This window comes from Ambystoma mexicanum, chromosome 1q (genome assembly GCF_040938575.1).
Source record: "Ambystoma mexicanum isolate Mex_15411 chromosome 1q, UKY_AmexF1_1, whole genome shotgun sequence".
NCBI classification, from domain to species: domain Eukaryota; kingdom Metazoa; phylum Chordata; class Amphibia; order Caudata; family Ambystomatidae; genus Ambystoma; species Ambystoma mexicanum.
The window spans coordinates 788,144,136-788,165,390 of NC_090922.1; the positions used below are offsets into that span (position 1 = coordinate 788,144,136).

Consider the following 21,255-nt stretch of genomic DNA (forward strand, 5'->3'; position numbering starts at 1 on the left):
GTGGTTCCTGTCATGCGCAGAACATGCGAGAGAGGGAATACTACAGAGGAGTTCCTCAGAGCAACAATGGATTTGGAAAAAGATAAGAAAGTGATATTTTGGTGAATGTGTGTGCATGCACGCATGCATGAAAGAGTGTGTGTATGTGTATGCAAATTATGTAATGTGTTAGTGCATGATGTATGGGTGGCTAGGTGTGTGAGTGGATGTGTGCAGAATGTTAGTGAGATTTATCATTTTTATGCTTCATCCCCTCTCCTAGTGTAACCCCCAGCACTTTTTGCTGTACTTCTGTACCTTTTTCTAAAATCCTGAATGAATTGAGCCCTTTTCCACTTATTCACTCTGTTCTCTGTGTTTTACCTGTCCCATGGAGTGTAATTTCCTCCATACCTCTTTAAGGCATCTGTATTTTACTACTGCAGCACGCATCTCCTTATGGGCAGTGTTGCTGGGGACCCTTCGGGTCCTGCTTAGAGAATATTTTCTTTATCCTAGAATAGCTACAGTTCTTAAGGATAGAGATAGAGAGATACTTAGTATATTTATACTTTATATTCTCCGAGATTGGCACCCACCACCTTATGTGGCAAGGGGATACTTAGTATGCCCCTTGTCTCTGCTCCTGTGACTTTTTAGTCACATAGACAACCTCCTAGTTATGGCTGGTTGCAGTGGGCGTGTTCTACCAACTATTCTGTCTTTGTCCATATCCTTGATAGTGCACAATAGGGGCACTCAAGTACTAACTTGGGGGCTTCCTTCTTTTGTTGCCATTTCTAGCATGGTTGTTCTTTGTTAGCCCTTCTTCTACCATTCTGGGAGGGGGTGGATCTGTGTGGATGTTTTGCCTTTGGTGGGAACCCTTGGGTGTCCCTGTCTAGGCTCCACAGTGTCCGGGCAGACAGGGAGTGGGGTGGAGGAGGAGTTTTACACCGCCCTGTCCTTTGTGCCAGAGTGCCTGAATATAACCAGCTCCCACTGGGGGTCTGACTGTCGTGATTGGCCAGCCATACACCCCTTTCTGTAATTTGCTGAGGGAAATTGCAAAGGAGTGTGTGCTGGAACTGTATATAAGATGAGGCTCCCAGAGTGAAAGCAAGTCGACCACTGGAAACAGAAGTAACCAAAGAAGAAGATGACCAGAGATGCCTGCAGACCCTTGGCAATGCCGTGAAGAGACCACTGCTGTCTTGGCCCCTTTTTCTATGCGACAGAGGAACTCCAAAGAGGACTATTCCAACCCTTTGACTGGTGGGGACAACTAGTCCCAAGACAAACTTTCATTTGAGCCATCTCCCAAGGTCCTGTGACTTTTCAGAGCTGCAGATCCGCAATACCAGGAAATCGGCGAAACATATTAAGTGCTTCATCGTTGAAAGACCAAATTCGTCCAAGTCTATGCTGAGCCCTCAAGGACACTCCAGAGACACAATCCAACTCATACCAAGTCCTCTCAACAGAGTGCAGGACTGCAGGAACTGAAGATTGACTGGGCGAATCGCGTCCTTGTTGGTGCTGCAGAAAAGGCGACAAAGCCACAGAGCGACCAGAGAAGTTGATGAAAGTTGTGCCAGAGGTCCTCCCTCGAGACTGCTGCTGAGAGATCCCATACATTGTCCTGCCTTTCATCATCAGACCAAGAAATCTGGAGGTCGGGTCCAGAGCTGCAACATCGAGGGGCATCTATCCAGGAATGTTTTCTTCTAACCAAAAGTACTGTGGGAAAAGGTATTGCTTACATTATTCCAGAAAGTCACTCCAGAGCGTTGGAGTGAACATAGAGGTGTCCAGAGCAACCCCCTCTTACCTCCGACCTGAGCTTAGCGAGTTCTTTTAACAGGGTCTCCAACGTTGGTTGTATCTTCTTGCAGCTTTAATCCGAGAGACTAGAAAGTATCCACAGGAACCTTTGACTTTTGCTGCTTTACAAGACTTTAAGCCTCTCCGAACTGCCGTTTAGCTAGGGTTGCGTTTTTTACTTTAAAAGGTTTACTGTGTGAAGAAACTGCCTCTAGAACCTTAACCTCTGCTAGTATTAGTATTATCCCAATAGCATATCTGTGGCATAATTGCATTTCGAAAGTCTCCCAAATAGCATATCTGTGGCATAATTGCATTTAGAAAGTCTCCCAATAGCATATCGGTAGCAGAATTGCATTTAGAAAGTATCCCAATAGCATATCTGTGGCATAATTGCATGTAGAAAGTTGCATTTAGAAAGTCTCCCAATAGCATATCTGTGGCATCATTGCATCTAGAAAGTTGCATTAGAAAGTCTGCCCAGTAGCATACCTGTAGCTTAACTGCATACTGCATTTAGAAAGTTACATCTAGAACGTCTCCCCAATAGCATAACTGTGGCATAATTGCATTTGGAAAGTCCATCTAATAGCATCCACGGTATAGTTACATTTTGAAAGTGTGCCGAATAGTATATCTGTGGTATAAATGCATTTAGAAAGTGTGACGAATAGCATATCTGTTGGTAAAATATAATTCAGAAAGAGACCTAATTGCATTTAGAAAGTCTCCCAATAGCATATCTGTGGTATAATTGCATTTGAAAGTCTCCCAATAGCATATTCTGTAGCATAATTGCATCTAGAAAGTTGCATTAGAAAGTCTGCCCAATAGCATAACTGTAGCTTAATTGCCTTTAGAAAGTCTCCTCAATAGCATAACTGTGGCATAATTGCATTTGGAAAGTCCATCTAATAGCATCCACGGTGTAGTTACATTTTAAAAGTGTGCCGAATAGCATATCTATGCTGTAATTGCTTTTACAAAGTGTGACGAATAGCATATCTGTTGGTGAACTATCATGTAAAAGTCTGCCTAATATCATTCCTGTATCCTAGTTGGCTAGAAAGAAAATCTAACTAATAACATATCTGTGCAGTAGCTGCAACTAGATAGTCTGCCCAAAGCAGAGTTGTGGACTAGTTGCACTTAGAAAGGCCACCTAATGGCTGTGGTGTAGTTCCGCTGAAAAGTGTGCCCAAAAGCATATCTGTAGTCCAGCTCGAATTTAGAAACCCACCTAACAACAAATCTGTGTAGTAATTGCATTTGAAAGTGTGCCTAACAGCTTATCTGTGGCTAATTACAATTTCGAGGTCTGCCCAATAGAATATTCTGTGGTCTAGCTACATTTGAAAATTCTGCCTAAAAACATTCTACGGCTTAGTTTACACTTAGAACAATAATACTTAGAATACGTAAATAATAGCACCATGTTTAGTTGAACCTAGAAACTGTGAATAACCTCATCCAGTGAATTAGTTGAACTTAGAAAGTACAAATAATCGCTAGATACAGCTGTAGTACTGTTAATCATAAAAGTATGAACAATTAGCATCAAGTGGTGTAGCTAAAGTGGGATGGTGTGAACAAAGTCATCCTACCCCATATATATCACAGTTCGAACCATGATTACACCCAATCAACCAAGGTCTGCCGAAAATGATCCCTGTGTGCCCACCCCCCCTCCTGTCAGCCCTGCCACCCGTCCCCCCCTTCCCCAAATCAGCCCACCCTCCACCTCATCCCTTACCCATCCCCTTTCCAAACACCAAGCCAGAGGGGCACGATGGCAAGCCAACCACCCTAAGACCACTGCTTCGCCCATCCCCTCCACCCATCAGCCTACATTGATCATGCCCGCTCCCATCACTACCCTCCCAGGCACACCCGACCCAACAAACTTTCACCCCCCGCTTCCCTCATCAACTCCCTCCATCATGCCCCTCCGACCACACTCCTTCCCCTCCCTAAAAACTGCACGCCTCGCCCTAGCAAGAACAGAAGCCTTGTCCCTCTCCCCCTCTGACCCCCCTACCCTCTCTCACACACCAATCGCAACAAAGACACTGAAGAGAAAGCGTAGCTGGTCCCCCTTAATCTCTCAGTACTCATCGCCTCTCCTGTCTCGACCCACCACCTCATCCCCCCAATCACCACCCTTCCCCCATGCCTCACCCTGCCTGAAACCCTTCTCCCTCGATTTCTCATCGACCACAACTGAAACTCCTAACCCCCACACCCCACCTTAAAATCCCCGTGCCAAACCCAATCATCCCAACACACGCGTCCATCCACTCCCACTTGAAACCCACCGACTCTTCTGCACGCCCACTCTTCCCATCGACCATCAACCACCCCACCCCTCTCCAGTTTCCACCCTCTCCCCCCTAACCCCCATCTCTGCCACTCCAACATCATCCTCCTCTACCGAAGTGAATTGCATCCTTTTTAATGCCTGTTCCATTGCAAAAAACAGACACAGCATCTTTGACCTCCTCGCCTCTGACAAACCAGACCTGGTCTTCATCACCGAAACCTGGTTCTCTGATGACTTTGCCCCTATCGCCAATTAAGCCTTCCCCCCTGACTTCTCCCTCATCCCACTGAACCGTCCCTCCAGAGGAGGAGGAATAGCAATCGCCTTCAAGTCTCACTTCCACGCCTTAATCAATGACAACCAACCATCCATTCCTTCCTGCGAATCACTCCTCGTTAAACTATCCCTCCCCCCTTCGTTCTTCCACAGCTTCCTAATAATCTACAGACCCCCTGGCTAAAATAGACAATTCTCAAACAACCTCTCCGACTCTATTGCCACAATCCAACTAAACCATCCCAACCTCACTCTTCTAGGAGATTTCAACATATGGCTTGACATTCCCACCAACCCCATGACACACTCTCTGGTTGACGGCCTAGACGCGATTAACCTCCAACCCCACATAAACGGCCCGACTCACTATAAAGGACACACAGTTGATGCCATCTTCAGCTCTCACAACCTGATACATCTAAACCCCCCCACCGCTATCATCTAGTCCGATCACTTCATTGTTTCTTTCACCCAACCCGCTCCGCTTACCCGAACCTGAACCTCCGAATCTACGCAAATGCTGGAAGAAACTAATAATCCTTCCTGACCTAGCCGACGCACTCCTTCAGTCTCCTCCCCCTACCTGCCTACTCAATGAACAACTAACCCGACTCATGGCTTGCCACCTCACTAATGCGGCTCACACCCTCTTGCAAACCATCAGACCGCCGTGGCCTTTTTCCTAGATGGTTCACACCTGAACTGAAGATCACTAAACAACTATATAAATCCCTAGAACGCAAATGGCAGAAAGACAAAACAACCTTGAGCAGATCCACCTTGGCCCGGCACCTACGTCAGTACAAGGCTGAAATCCAGAATGCAAAAAAAGCCCATTACAACTACCCGAATCCTAAACTGTAAAAACCCTAGCAAAGAACATTACAAAATCATCACCGAATTCGCAAAACCATCATGCACCACCACCCTCCCGACCCCCTCACAATCGCTGTGCGACTCACAATCGCTGTGCGACTCACTCTCTCTCCACTTTTACACCACAGTTCTCGAAAGAACAAACGCTCTAACCAACAAACTAGCTCTCTTACACCCACCAGGCAATCCACCCTCCATACCGGCCAACCCACTGCCTGCGACCACTACCCAACCAACGTTCGACTGCTTCAGTCCAATATCATCTGACCAATTTCTCAAACTTCTCTCTGCCCGCAAACCTTCCGGCTCTCCGCTGGACCCTTGCACAGCCACAACCCTCAAAAAAATTTTCGCATCTACCTGCACAGGAGAACACGCAAGAACCATCATAAATGACTTCCTTTCCTCGGGAATTTTTCGCGACACATTCAAAACGGTTCATGTCAAACCTCTTATAAAAAAACCTTCCCTCGACCCTCTCGACCCCAAAACTACCGCCCCATCTCAAACACCAGGTTCCTTGCCAAACTCATTGACCGAACCGCCTACTTTCAACTAAATGCCTTTGTCAAAGCCAACAATCTCCTAGACCCCGCTCAGTCAGGTTTCAGAGCCCGACACGGAACCGAAACCACCCTAACCTCAATCTGGGACGACCTTAAAAACACGGCCGATTCTGCGGGATGCGCCGCATTAATCCTTCTTGACCTATTAGCTGCCTTCAACACAATCAACCACTTAATCCTCCTTGACCGCCTCCACTCCCTAGGAATTCGTGGAACCGCTCTCAAATGGATTGCATCCTTCCTCATTAATAGGAACCAAATAACTCTACTCTCCACCTATTCTTCCCAAGCCCGTCCAGTCGACACTGGAGTTCCATGAGGACCATGCCCATCAGCCCTCCTGTTTAACCTCTAAATGGCCACCTTCCCACGAATAATTTGTTCACACAACATCATGTGCTACAACTACGCCAATGACACGGAACTAATTCTAAAATTCCTGAACTCACAACCCAACTGCCGACCTGATCTCGCTTCCTGCCTCCTCGACATAGATCTCTGGATGACCACAAACCACCTCTTGCTAAACCCTTCCAAAACCGAAATCCTGGTATGTGGCAACACCGATCTTCTTCCACACCCACTACCCTGGCCATCTGCCATGGGCAACTCACTGACACCCTCTAATTCAGTAAAAAAACCTTGGATGCACCCTAGACTCAGACCTAACCCTCTTGCGCCAAGTAAACAACGTCTCAAAGTCCTGCCACTACCACCTTAAAACTCTTAGGTGCATTTTTCCATACCCCTCCTTTCCCAACAGACTCTCCGTGTTCCAATCAATTGTTATATCAAGACTGGACTATGCTAACCCCCTCTACCTCAGAGTCCATGCATACCAATTGACTAAACTACAAAGAGCACAAAACGCAGCAGCCAAACTGCTATTAGCGCTTGGCCCAAGAGAACTCATCTCCCCAGCCCTCAAAACTCTGCACTGGCTTCCGGTTGCCCGAAGGTTGACCTTCAAAACCTTATGAATTTCTCACCGAGCACTGCATAAAACCGGACCTCAATATCTTCAAGACAAACTAAAACCCTATCAACCTGCACGTACTCTAAGATCAAGCTCAGCCGGCCTCCTAGTCATACCAAAAACACACTCAGTCAGGTTAGGTGGATCATCATTCTCAGCCATGGCCCCCACGCTGTGGAACGCACTCCCACCCCACATCCGACTCACCGAAGACCTCATGTCTTTCCGCAAATTACTGAAAACATGGCTCTTCCCCTAAAACCGACCCCTAACTCAAAGTAACTCAAACTGGATAATAGCAACTCAATGACATTAGCCCAAAATGCTAGATCATAATTAGCAATCCTGCATCATGTTCCGAGCGAGAAATCGAAAACTAATAACCTCTAAGGTAAACTAAAAAGGACAAACAAAATGGAATGAGTAAAAAGGATCAAAGCAGTGAAGTGGATAAAAAGAATAAGTTAATGTAATGGACAAGAGGATCAAAGTGGACGAGAGGAATAAAGTGGATAACAGCAATTCAACTAGCCCAAACTACTAGATCATAAATAACAATAACATAAATAACAATCCAACATCAAGAACCGAATGAGAAAATGGAAAACTAATAACCTCTAACGTAAACTAAAAAGGACAAACAGAACAGAATGAGTAAAGTGGATCAAAGCAGTGAAGTGGATAAAAAGAATAAATTGTATGAAAGCAGTAAAGTGTTTGAAATTAATGAAATGGATGAAATGAATGTAATGGACGAGAGGAACAAAATGGACGAGAGGAATAAAGTGGAAATGATAGAAAAGATGAATACAGGATACGGATGAGTGCACGGAACAGGTAGAGTGCATGAAACAGTTAGATGGCATGGAAAGTAAGAGTGCATGGTATAAATGGAACAAATGGAATAGACGATTTGAGTGCATGAGACGGGTGTAGTGAATTGGACATATGGAGAACATGGAACGGATCGAGTGCGTGCGACAAGTGACATGGGTTGAACCGATAATGCAGGATGAATGGATAAAGTGTGGGGAGCAGACGAAGTCGGTGTAGCGGATGAATGTCGGTAGAGAGGATGAAGTGCGTAGAGCGGATGAATGCGTAGAGCGGATGAGAGCGTAGAGCTAATGAGAGCGAAGAGCGGATGAGACCGCAAAATGAATGAGAGCATGGAGCGGATGAGAGCGGGGAGCAGATGAGAGGGTGGAGCGGATGTAGGGTGTGGTGCGGATGTAGGGTGTGGAGTGGATGATAGCGTGGAGCGGAAGTAGGGTGTTGAACAGATGTAAGGGTTGAGCGGATGTAGGGTGTGGGGGGGTGTTGAGCAGATGTAGGGTATTGAATGGATGTAGGGTGTGGAGTGGGTGTAGAGTGTGGAGCGGGTGTAGAGTGTGGAGCGGGTGTATAGTCTGGAGCGGGTGTAGAGTGTGGAACGGGTGTAGAGTGTGGAGCGGGTATATAGTGTGGAGCGGGTGTAGAGTGTGGAGCGGATGGAACGGGTCAAGTGGGAGGATAGAACGGGTCAAGTGGGTGGATGGAACCGGTCAAGTGGGTGGATGGAACGGGTCAAGTATGTGGATGGAACGGGTGACGTATGTGGATGGAAAGGACGAAGTATGGGGTTGGAATGGGTGAAGTATGTGGGTGAACTGGGTCGAACGGGTGGAGTGGACGAAACAGGTGAAGTGGCTAGAACGGATGAAATAGGTGGATGAATGGATGAAGTATGTGGATGGAACGGGTGAAGTTGGTGGATGGAACGGGTGAAGTATGTGGATGGAACGGGTGAAGTATGTGGATAGGACGGGTGAAGTATGTGGATGGAACGGGTGAAGTATGTGGACGGAACGGGTGAAGTATGTGGATGGAAAGGACGAAGTATGTGGTTGGAACGGGTGAAGTATGTGGGTGGAACGGGTGAAGTGGGTCGAACGGGTGGAGTGGACGAAACAGGTGAAGTGGGTAGAACGGATGAAATAAGTGGATTAACGGATGAAGTATGTGGATGGAACGGGTGATGTGGTTCAAACCAGTGAAGTGGGTGGAACCAGTGAAGTGGGTGGAACCGGTGTGGAACGGTTTGGAGTGCATAGAACGGTATGGAGTGCATGGAACGGTTTGGAGTGCATGGAGCGGTTCGAGTGCTTGAAACGGTCGGAATGCATGGAACAGTCGGAGTGCATGGAACTATTGGAGTGTGCTCAATCTCAAGCACCTATGGTAAACCACCATATCACATCTCCACGCTTACTCTCTTCTTTACACCACCACTCAACTAGAACACAGCGATACTATGACACCATTCGGTATAGCTGTCCTCATACCATCACCTGCCTCATACTCCCCATCATCCTAACTAATCACAGCTGGTTACACACCCTCCAGCCTGTGCGTTCTCCTCATGCCTAACGCAGCCAGAATCGATCTGGATAACAACCTGCCAGAACGAACACATACTCTTGATCTCCCAAGCACCACACCTACCGCTAAGAAGCAGCTATCACACGAATGCTGCACACATATCCGGTACTCACACGCACCTTATGACTCTCTATCTTCTCTCTACTGACTTGAACTTCGGTTCCTGAGGGCGTTCAACCTACCAGCGCCTTGAGATCATACCAATGGTACATAAGGCGCTATATAAATGCAACGTAACATAACATAACATATTACACTAACCAACTGTTTTCCTTGCTAAAAATGACTAGCTTGTATGGTTTTGCTAACTTATTTCAATTACTGTATTACTTTGTGGGTGCGCGTTATTACTGATGAAATGTGTTATAACACTCTGAAACAAGCTTGAAACCATTACCTTTCACTGTATACTAAAGGTCATCTAACACCTTCATAATGATGAACACCCCAAATATTCAACAGTTTCTGATAAAAGGGGTACTACTCTGTTATGGCCTTCAGTTGCAGGACTAAACCAGCTCCAGCTAACTGCTGAAACCCCTCCTAGAAGCCAGAAGAAATAGAATTTAAAGTGGAATAAATGTGAGGACTTTCAAGCGTGGAAAGATAATACATGTGGGTGGATATGCACATTTACACCCCTTTGGAATTGGCCATAAATGATGTTCTGCAAGGGCGGTCAAAGTCTAACCTTTCTACTTCTGTGTTACCTTTATAACTTTTTTTACTTGCCAATCCCAGCACTCTCAATGACAATGTGCATACGAGCGCCCCCTTGTTCCATGTTATGCAAACCAACCAATTATTTGCAGAGTGGCCTCTGCCTGGTGTCACACATAATGGCAGTTATTGTCATCTCTATTGTGGAGCTAATCGCTTGATATTTCATTTGTCACCTTTCTTCACCGGTCCAGTGCCACCATCCATCAAGGATGCAGAAGGAGAGCTGCCAGAAGACATAACGGTACTGGTTAACAAGACTGCTCTGATGGAGTGCATAGTGAGTGGAAATCCTACCCCCAAGATCTCATGGCAGAAGGATGGCCAGCCCCTACAGGAAGACAGTCAACACAGACTTCTATCCAATGGCAGAACGCTGCAGGTAAGGTCTCTTTGAGCGAGCGCTATGTCACAGAATTGTCCAGCAGGTCTTCGAAGTTCATGTCATATGCTGTTGTCAGCGAGTCATGTTAGCAAATGCCACTAGGTAATAAAAGTTGTTGAATGTGATGGTTCGTATACACCTGTAGGGCATTTACAAGATCGATAAAATAAACACCTTGGGTTGGAGCCCCAATGACTCAGAAATGTTAGGGACTGCCCTGAGGCATTTTATGAAGAGGAAGGTTGCTTGGTGCATCTTACAGCTTACTTGCAAGATGCAAAATGTCTGGACACATCCCCAGGATTTGAAATGCTTCCTGCTCCTACCCATTGAATGCTGTAGGCTTCTTTTCAAGGCCTTATAGCAAAGGGGGTTGAATCTTTACAGTTATCATGCCATTCTAGACCCCTGGTGTAGTTCGAGTTAACAGATATTCTTGATGTCCACACAGAGAGACTCTCCTGCCATTTAATCTGGCAGTCAAAGCACCAGTCATGGAATTGTGGTCAGATCTGATCTCAGTCCCATCTGTGTCGGGGATCTGGCAAACGAGCACAGTGCAGAACCTGTTATTCCTGTCTTCTCATTCCTCCACTGAGAGTCTATTTATGGAGGCAGTGGCAGCCCCACCAAACCTGAAGACAATCTATATCCCCCCCTTGCCTCCAGACATCGGGAGCAAGAGACTGGATGCCTGGGGCAGAAATGTTTTGGATTCAGGCAGCCTGGGCTTGAGGGCCATCAACACCCCCTGTGCCTTGGCCAAATTTTCCTTTGGTCTACAGTCTTAGAGGCTGCTGAAGATATGAGGTAGGGCTTTGACGCCCTGGTAAAGGACAGCAAGGAGGTTTTGCATGAGATCCTATAATCAGGCGTGGATACGGCTGACTATGTGACCTGGACAATGGCCACTGGAATGGTGTTGAGAAGGTACTCGGGTTTTGTCCCAGATGTCCAATACAAATTCCTGGGCATGCTGTTTGGTGGCAACAATTTGTTCAGGACAATATCTGATGAGTCCCCCAAAGGTTTCAAACTTCCAAGGCGACTGCCAAGTCCTGGGCCTAGTGGTTCAGCAGCAACAGCCCACAGCCCCCACAGGTAGGGTTATTGCCCTATTGCCACCTATGCCCAGAGGGGCAGAGGACAAGCTCCCTCTGGCAAGCAAGTACAGCACTGTACAAATAGTGGTCTATGGCAGCGGAGCTCCGCGAGGAGGCATGTTGACTTCTACCACTCTTCCTTTGTGGGGTACATGATTTTTAGGTTCAACAAATTTTACCACCTTTGACTCTTGGGCCTTACAGGTTGTTTACCTAGGATATTGTCTCCCCTTTGCCCAAAGCCCTCTAACCCATCCCCCAACCAATCAGTGCTTGCCTCCAGACCCCCACCTGCTGGAGGAGATTTGTCAACTCTAGCAAAAGGGGCCATTAATCTGGTACTATAATGGGAATGAGGCAAGGGCTAGGGCTAGTACTCAACTTATTTTCTGGTTCTGAAGAAGGACAAGGGTTTAAGTCCCATTCTGAATCTGTGGCTCTTGTATCTGTATTCTCGCAAGAACAAGTTCCAGATGGTCATTCGATTCTTCAAGCTCTCAACCTGAAGGACTGCCAAGCCTCCTTGGCTCTCCAGGACACCTACTTCCAGTACCTATCCTCAGAAGGCACAAGAGGTACCTAAAATGTACAGTGGAGCACTGCCACTACCAATTCAAAGTCCTGCCATTCGGTCTATCTTTGACACCCAGGGTGTACACTAAGCTGCTGGCCGAGGTATTCTTGTCTTTCCCCATGTGGACAACTGGATCGTCAAGCTCGCTCCTCAGACAAGGTGACAGCACATCATTTCCGGAGTTGCAAGCTGTTGCACAGCTTGGGTTTCGAACTTCAGGAAGTCTCAGGTTTCGCTGGCCCAGTCCCTCTGGTTTATTGGGGAAGTCTTGGGCACTTGCTTGGCCAAGGCCTTCCTGCCTGAGAGTTGAGTGCCAAACACCTCCAAGGTGTCCATGTCCTGCACACACAGGGGAGTTCCAGCCTCGGCCTTCCTGCGCCTGCAGGGTCTTATGGCCTCCTGCATTCTTGTGGTGCCAAAAGCTTGACTGCATGTAAGGTCGCTTCAGTGGCATCTCAGTTGGCAGTGGTCTTAGCTTTAGGGACATACCTCAGATCTTCTTCAGGTCTCAAGGAAAGTATCCTGAGGCCTAGAGTAGTGGGCCTTGTGAGGCAACCTTTTGAAGGGGGCTGTGTTTTAAGAACTCTGGCCCCAACTTACACTTTTCATGAGCACATCCTTGAAAGGCTGTAGCGCTCACTGCAAGTCCTATCAGTAAGCGACTTGTGGCCTCCATCAGAATGCAGAGAGCACATCAATTTGCTGGAATTGAGAGGAATCAGGCTGACCCTGGCTGCCTTCCTTCCTTCAGTATGGGGCAAAACTATGTTTGTCCTGACGGACAAAACAGTGCCCATGCACTACGTCAACAAGCGGTGTGGTCTTGGGTCCTTGTCTCTGTGCTGAGAAGCAAAGTGACTGTGGTTCTGGGTGCTAGAGAAGAGCGTGTCTCTAACAGCAATTTATCTGACCAGCACAGAGAATTGTGGATGCCTTGAGCCGACATAATTCAGCCTCCAACAAGTGGGTGCTCTGTCAGGAAAGTCTGGAGGAGATTTTCTCCCATTGGGGGACCCCACAGATGGACCTCTTCACTTCCAGGGTACACAGGAGGTTCAAGTGGTTCTACTCCAGGGAATTTCCTTAACAGGGAGCTCTGGTGGATGTACTGACGGTCAAGTGGACTTTCAACGTGCTCTGTGCATTCCCGCCGATCCCTGTCATTTCTCTTGCTCTCAGGGGACTGCGCCTGTTTGGAACTGCGCCTGTTTGGATCCATTATGATCTTGATTGCTCTGGAATGGGCCCAGAAAACGTGGTACCCAGAGTTGCTGGACATGTCTATTTGCCATCCCTGGCATCTTCCACACAGAGCGGATCTGCTCTCCCATGCTGGATTATGAGTCCTCTACCTGAACCTTAATAGCCTGACACTTAATGCCTGGCTGCTGGAAGGTTGAGGTATAAGCAGTGGGATTTGTCAGAGACCTGCCACCAAATCTATTTATGCCTGCAGGTGGCGTAGGTTTTTGGTTTGGTGCTGGGGGTAGGATGTGGATCCTTTTACTTGCTCCATATGCATTGTTTTGGATTTTCTGATTTCTTTGGCACGGACCGGTCTGCAGATTGGCACTGTGAAGGGGTAACTTGCTGCTATTTCAGTTTTCAAGAGAACCCCGGAACAGGGCTAGTTTTTCCCAATTCCCACTGTCATGCAATTTCTGCTGGGATTGTATAATCAGTTTCCTCTTGCCAGTTTCTTGTTCCAGCTTGGGATTTGAATTTAGTGCTAATGTTTATTATTGGGGGGCCCTTGGAGCCCTTCGATTCTTGTTCATTAAGCTTGTTCACCATTAAGGTGATTTTCCTGGTTGCCATCCGTTCCACTAGATGGTTGAGTGAGCTTCAGGCGTTATCGGATAATCCTCCCTATTTGCCTTTCTCCCCCAAAAATGTGACATTGAGAGTGAGGCCACCTTTACTCCCAAAGGTGTTCTCTGATTTCCGTCTTTCCCAAAAGATCCAGCTTCCTATCGTTTTACCTCTGCCGCATCCTTCCAAGGTAGAGGAACAATTCCATCGGCTGGAACGGTGTGAGTCCTCAGCAACTAATTCTCCCGTAATCTCGGAAGAGGGCAACCAGGAAAGATGGCCATGGAGCACCTGGAAACGGTGCGCTATATAAATACCTTTAACATTAACATTTTGTTGGTTATGGTGGTGCCTGTGCTGGCAGGGCTGTGAGCATACTGAGCCTGTCAAGGTGGATCATACTCTGCATCTCAGAATTCTATGACCTGGCTGGTAAGGATGTGTCTGAAGCTCTTGGGGCTCATTCCTCCAGAGGGCTGACTGCCCCCTCGGCTCTGCAACGTGTAGTTCCTGTTCTGGACACTTGCCAGGCGACTATGTGGGTTTCTCTACACATGTTTGCAAAGCATTACTGCTTGAATTCTCAGTCAGGACAGAATGCTCGTTTTGATAGAGCTGTCCTTCAGAAATTCCTTGTTTTGGTCGTAACATGCTCTCCTCACTCCTCAGGATCTAAGTACTGCACTGGTAGTCTATCATAGAGGAGGAATCCATGGGAGGAAGGAATACATTAGAAGAAAAAATGACTTACCTTGTAGTAATGTTTTTCTGATTGATACACCTCCCAGTGGCTCATCATCTTTCCCAATCTGCTCCTCATAGTGGATAGCTGGAACACCCTGGTTCTGCAGTCCATCAGTGTCAGATTGCTAGGGAAAAGGGTGGAACTAAGGTCACAGGGCTCAGTGCCTCAAAATATTCTGGCCCCAGCATCATGTCTGGCACGGGTGCGTAGAGGCATTGGACAGAGCCGACTAAGAACTGTGCTGCTTCCCCTGGTGGCAGTAAAGTTTCCAAAGTGCAGCTACGCTGGGAGATAAATATCATGGATGAGGAATCCATTGTAGGAACATCCACCAGAAAGAACATTACTGAGAGCTACGTAATTTGTTCTTTATCTTTAAAAGTGGGAAGGATCTTGTGTGCTGTGTTCTCAGCTTATTTGATTTTACAGTGATTTTTGTGTAACTGTGTAATAAAGTGCATATTCTTTGGCATATGTATATAGTGTATTCTTTTGAGTTGCCTATTGGGAGTAGGTGACTGCACCTGTCCACCAGCCTTCCTTTCGCCCTGGAGTGAACCCTGACTGCTCTTGGCAGTGCTACCCATAGAAAGTTGGGTGTATCTTTTGCATGGAACACTGTCTTGCCATTCAGATAGATTGTTTTAAACCCATCACCAGAGGGCTGTGGAAAAATCTTCCTAACAACACTCATTTGTTATCTGTTTGCATCATACATTATGCATATAGGAAATTCAAGGTATGTTATTACACAATATTGTGTTTAAATGCATTGCAGTGTAATTGTCATTTGTAAAGCACCTTTCACCATTGGTATGGTCCCATCGTGCTGTAGGTTGAACACCCTCGGGGGACCAAAGTCCATGTATGGGAAAATCCATCATAGGAGTTTAGAATGCGTGTGTGCATTTTAGCCAAAGCGAAGTTGGGTAGAGGTGGCCAGGTCCCTACTAGCTACCTATATCGAGCTGGCAAAAGCATGGGTGCTTACAAGTTGACAAGAGAGAGCGCAAGAGTAGTAGATTCATCATGTGTCTAGCTAGACTGAATTTCTGTTGTGTGTGATAGCTACATTTTAATGGCAGTGGTGTTGTGCATTATGTCATTGGGAATGGAGTGTGGTTGCAGATGTGTGCGGTTGAGTGACCTTGCATTCAGCTATCTTCCATAAGCATGCAGTGTGATAATTACCTGTCTGCTGTTGGTCACTTCTTGGTTTCGTAGGCGCAGTGTGGACTCTCTCCTGTGTTCTGTTGGAGATGATTAGATTATTGTTACTGTCATTCTATGAATGCATGGAAGTACATTGCTGACCCGCCTGTCTGGAGTGATTGACTAGCCCAAGAGGACAGGTTTTGTCAGGGTGCAAGGGGAAATAGCCATGTTTTGAGGGCCCTCCAGATGGCCTAGGGGTCCTCTAGGTGTCAGATGTTAAGTGCATTTAATTCCAGATAGTGGGGGCTTGGATGGAGAAGGGGGAGCATTCTATTCTGATTGACCTGGAGGAGGGGATCACCAGAAGTGCAGTGGCTAAATGCAGGTTTCTGTTATGTGGTATGTATTGCTATACATTTTGCACAGTAGTGTACACTGGTTACATGGTGAACTGACATGGTGAACTGTCATGCTTACACACACTTTCTTTTATTTGCAGAATATGTAAACCTTTATGTTATCAATTTTGATGACTATGAATTCCTTGGACTTTGTATTAGGACCATGTGTTTCATTGGACCAATAAAATGTCAATAAGAGATGCAGAATTTTAAATATAGCTTACTGTAAGCTTGTAACCACTTCAATCAGAATGGGAGGGTACAGTGTATAAGACTGTCCCATGTTTTGTGATTTGCATTATACTAAACACATAACTGAAGAAAAGTAATTGAGTGGGGTTGGCTTTTAGGGTGTGTGGACTTGAGAGTGTGTGTGCGTGTCACTGTTAGGAAAAACATTTTTGTGCAACTTTCCTTCCATTGACATTAGTGGAACACTCAACTAGTTGCTATGTCTCTAACTCTTGATTGACTTTGGAGGTAAGTAAATCCTTTTTGCTTCACTTAACTGGCTCAACATAATTATTTTGGGGGCACTTGTCAGCCCAAAGGGTTACCAGTGCAAGGTGACTGTGTCCTCTTTCATGATTTCCTGTGCTGTTTTGTTGTTCTGTAGCATTTGTTGTGCCTTTTTGATGTGCCTATAACAGACTGGTGGCAATGAACCATGTTTTGCTTATTTTTACGGTGCACTACAGAGTACATAGTACCCAAAATGCCGTTTTGGGTACTATGTACTCTAAATGGTTGTGCCATGTTGTTTAAGTCCTGTCGTTTAGCCGTCATGTTTTTTTGTCTTCTTCCTGACTTCTCAGATCAGGAAATACCTATAGGGACATGCACTTCCCAACGTCCTAATTGGGTTTCCCAGCATAGTGTTTGTATACCTGGATTGGTGGATATGGAGGTTGGTATTGTGTGGTCAGAATCAGTGTTTCAGCTAGGGCATATCTGTTGCTAGGCAGATGTGAGTTTTGTGGCTATCCTCAATTGGACAGCCCTTACCTGTTTGGATAGTGCAGGATCATGCCATAGGTGGGGCGTGGCAGGCCCCAGCCCTAATTTGGGATAAGAAGAGGAGCCCTCGTTGAAGACCCGACAGACTGCTGCTACGGACACCCATCATTGCTAAAGACATCTCACGGTGAAGCCCTGCTGCTCTTGATGTGACAGCAGAATGCCCTCATGGATGTGTTGACACCTGGCCTGGTGGGATCATTCAGTCCTGTGCCCGTCACCAGAAGCCTGCCATCAGTGAATGTTAGAAGTGACGAGCGACAATCACGTTTGCTGCCCCTCTGCTGACACAGACTTTCTGCTTCAATGGTCACCCTTCCAGCCGGAGCTGGGGCTCTGCTGACCTTTGATGTGTGTCTTGAGAACGTCACTACTGCTGTTGCTGCTCTCTTGCATGAAGAGATGTCTTCCTTGAACCTGTTCTTTACCGCTGCCATGAGCCAAGCCGGCTGACCACTGACCAGCGTTTCTTCATTGCTGTAACTCACCTGCCATGTCCTGCAGAACCTTCTTCATTGCGGGAGTCACTGCGGCTGTTGTCATGAGTGATCTAGCCTGTCCAGCTTCAAGTCTGTCAGTGGCGTTCCAGACCAGAGATCGGAATGACCATGTAGCCGGACCCAAACCTGTCACCATCTTTAGCCCCTGCACACTCAACCCTTGGACTGCCAGTGATGGGGCCAATGACACAAGTAAGTATTTCCAGCACTTCTACGTACCCCAGCGGGGGTCACTTCGAAAATTGAAGTAAGAGGCACAAGTGTATTTACCTCTTATAATGTCTGGTATGTGCTCAAAGTTAATTCGTCTGAAACTTTCTTGAATCGTTGTGATTGGTGATGTTCTAGCCAACGACCCACTCCCCCCCTCCATGACAGCTTCTGGTGTGTTGGGTTTGAAAGTGTATCCCTAAACTCTTTATCTGTTTTATTGAAAGCTGCTTTTGTAGGATGTTTTAATCAGGAGACATGCAATTTGGGGGGATTTTCCACCCACTCCAAACCAGCCTCATACAATTTTTATTTATTGAATAAAACTCTTGTTTTGAACCTGAGACCTCCAATTTAAAAGTATTGATTCCCATCAGCTTTCAGGACAAGAAATATGCAGGGCTGTACAAAAGGTTTATTTATTAATAAAATAGAAATCATTCAATTAATTTAATTCTGATGCTTATTAATCTGCTTAGATTCACATGCTGTGCATATAGTCCGACATCTAGTAGTAATCGCTGAGGGTGTCCGGTTAAAGGTTCGAATTCAAAAGGATTGAATGCCATAGGGTCGATTCAATTTGACCTAAAACAAAAGGGTCCCATTTTTTTTTTATATATTTTTTTTTTGGGTTTCCTTTTTGGAAAAAAAAGTTGTTTTTACAACCAAAAAAAATAAAATAATAAAAAAATTAATTCGACCCTTTGGTTTTCGGTCCTTTTGATTCAACCCTTAGGTAACTTTGACCAAGAACCATCGCTGAGTATTGCATCTGTCTTTCGAGGATCAAAAGGGGATGTCGACATGAGCGTGACTGTAACTCTATCCCTAACGTGACGTGTATTGTACCCAAAATCCCTCACGCGTCGAGGTGCCTCAGATTGATTTTTTCTACCCAACTAGTTGGTCGCCTTATGCAGAGATCACAAAAGTTTATATTGCTCAATAGTTGCTTCGTTGTCCCACGACCAATGGTCGTCTAGTCTTCGACTATTTCTCTTCAACGACCCCTACGCCGAAGACATCCACTGCTGTTCGGCGACTGGTACATCGATCGACGTCTGTCGACTGCGTGGCCTCGTCCCTCCGGCCAGGCCCTTCCAATAGGGAGAGCAGGGCCCCTGGGTTTATTCTTCCTGAGAATGCTTTACCTTTTCCCTTCTCTTCCCCTTTCTGGTCTGGCTGCCTTTTACCACTACTATGGAGAGGACTCCATTTAAATTTTGTCTGTTGTGCAACGGAAAATACCCTTGCAAAGAGACCCATCGCAAATGCAATAGGTGCTTACCTCGTGACCACGATGAGCGTTCCTGTAAATCCTGCAAACTCGTTTTCGTCCTAAGATGTTAAAATATAGGTGGACAAGTTGGTGGGCGGCCTACGCGATGTAGGCCGAAAGATGTTCCCCCGTTGGCGCTGGCGCCTCGGATGATGAGGACTCTAGCGGCAGCCATGGCTCCGACCTGGAGAGCATAGACCTTTCGGCAGAACCCTCCGGTTCCCAGATGCCCATCCCCAGCCCCGACAGACAGACTACCAGTACTGTTATGTGGAGTTCCCACTCCGGCGACAGGGGCACACACGCACCACCGAAGGAAAAGCATGCAACCCCCAAGCACTAAACGCCAACAGACCCGCTGAAGACTTCAACAGTGCCTGCCAAACCTCGCGGTCCGGCACTCTCCCTGCAACCGTCTTCTCTGCATGCGACTGGGCATTCTACTGATAAGGGCATTCCCACAAAAAAGCACATGAGTGTGGACACGCTGTCCAAGTGCGTGTCAGCTCCTAAGGCTTCGGCAGAGTCGACAACCACGATGACGCCTACAGGCACGTCGAAATCCATCATACAGCCACCGAAATTACACTAGAGTCTTACGGCTATTGTTTCAGCAGTGGAACGGCCCAGAAGCACCCCCTCTCATCGAGGTGGAGTACTCTAAAAGTCTCCAACACCTCTCTATGGCTTTAACTGGTAAATTCCCCTCCCCCCCCCGATGAGCTTTTCCCTCCTCCACACCCCTCTGCTTCATCCCTGTGGACTAGGCAGAGGTTTGAAAATTATATGGATAAGATGTCACAATTCATAGACTTCTCAGAAAGATACATTACTCCCAAGAGACCTAGGGAGGAGGACTTCTGCCCCATTCTACCAAAGCAGCAGAAGCTTCCCATTCAGACACAAACTCATCAGTAGGAAGTAGTTGAGTATTCTGAGCCAGAAGAAACATATAAAGATCCTTTTAGTCATGAGGACAATCCTTTTGGTCAGGACACAACTGACCAGTGCCCAGACTGGGGACAAGATCAACCAGCAGATGAAGGCCCTTGGCTCTCACCCAGGGGCGTTGCTAGGGGGGGCTAAGGTGGCTATAGCCCCTGATCTTTTGGTTGTAGCCCGGGATAGAATCTCAGGAGCTACAGCCAAAAGACTAGCTAGCCCCCAGTCCCAACAGTTCTGACATCAGCGTAGCCCCGGGTCTTTTCCAGAGCTAGCAACTCCCCTGCTCTCACCCACTCCTACCCCAGACCCAGACATTATTTGTCTGGACCTGCCTACCTTACCTCGACAGAGGCAGCCATCACCCATAGATGACTAAATGGTATTTCAATGCCATCCTAAAGAGGGCCGCATACCACTTTCAGATCGCCAAACAGGAGGCTGTTCAGGACTCTGATTTTGTTGAGGACATTCTTAAAGAAAAACCTCCCACAAGTCAAGCTATTCCTCTGCTGAACTCCATAAAGAAACGCCTTGCTCCTTCCTTTTGCCACCTTCTCTTACAAGGGCTGTCAACCCTTGGGTTGAGAAACTGTTTCGCCCCTCTCCATCGGACCCTCTGTACATTGGAGGTCATGCCACACCAGACGCTCTGGTTGTTACAGCCACCAGAAAAAGGGCTGGGGTGCTACTGTCTATGGCAGAGGCTCCCCCGATAAGGATTGCAAAAAACGTTATGCCCTTGGCAAGCGTATTACCACGTCTGCAGCCCATTCTACCAGAATTGCGAATAATACCACCCTTCTCACTAGTTACAGCGAGGTGCAATGGGGCCTGCTTCAAGAAGGCCTCCAAGAGGTCTCTGAACCCACAAGATCACGCCTGCTGGCGGTCGTCTCTGAGGGTAGACAGGTGACGCACAACATTCTCAAGAACACACTAGACGCTGCTGAAACGGTGGGACACACTCTGGCACAGGGAACTCTCCTCAAGATACACGCCTGGCTAAAAAATGCAGGTTTCAAGCCAGAGACTCAGGCCTCCTTTATTAAAAAAGCCTGTGGAACAGTCTAACTTGTTTGGTAAGGCTGTGGATGATGCCTTGGAAACGATAAAAAAAGAACATGAGACGCTGAAATCCCTCTAGCAGATTACAGACAAGCCTTTCCAA

General features: G+C 46.9%; 1 protein-coding gene across 2 annotated transcripts in view; it reads left to right on the top strand.

Annotated features, from left to right (window-relative positions):
- Positions 1 to 21,255, top strand: part of HMCN1 (hemicentin 1) — a 1,785,366-nt gene that overhangs the window by 995,189 nt on the left and 768,922 nt on the right. For both annotated transcript variants that reach the window (XM_069641364.1, XM_069641365.1), the window contains exon 56: positions 10,153 to 10,340. In XM_069641364.1, coding sequence (XP_069497465.1) covers positions 10,153 to 10,340 — 188 coding nt within the window. The remainder of the gene's footprint in view (positions 1 to 10,152; positions 10,341 to 21,255) is intronic.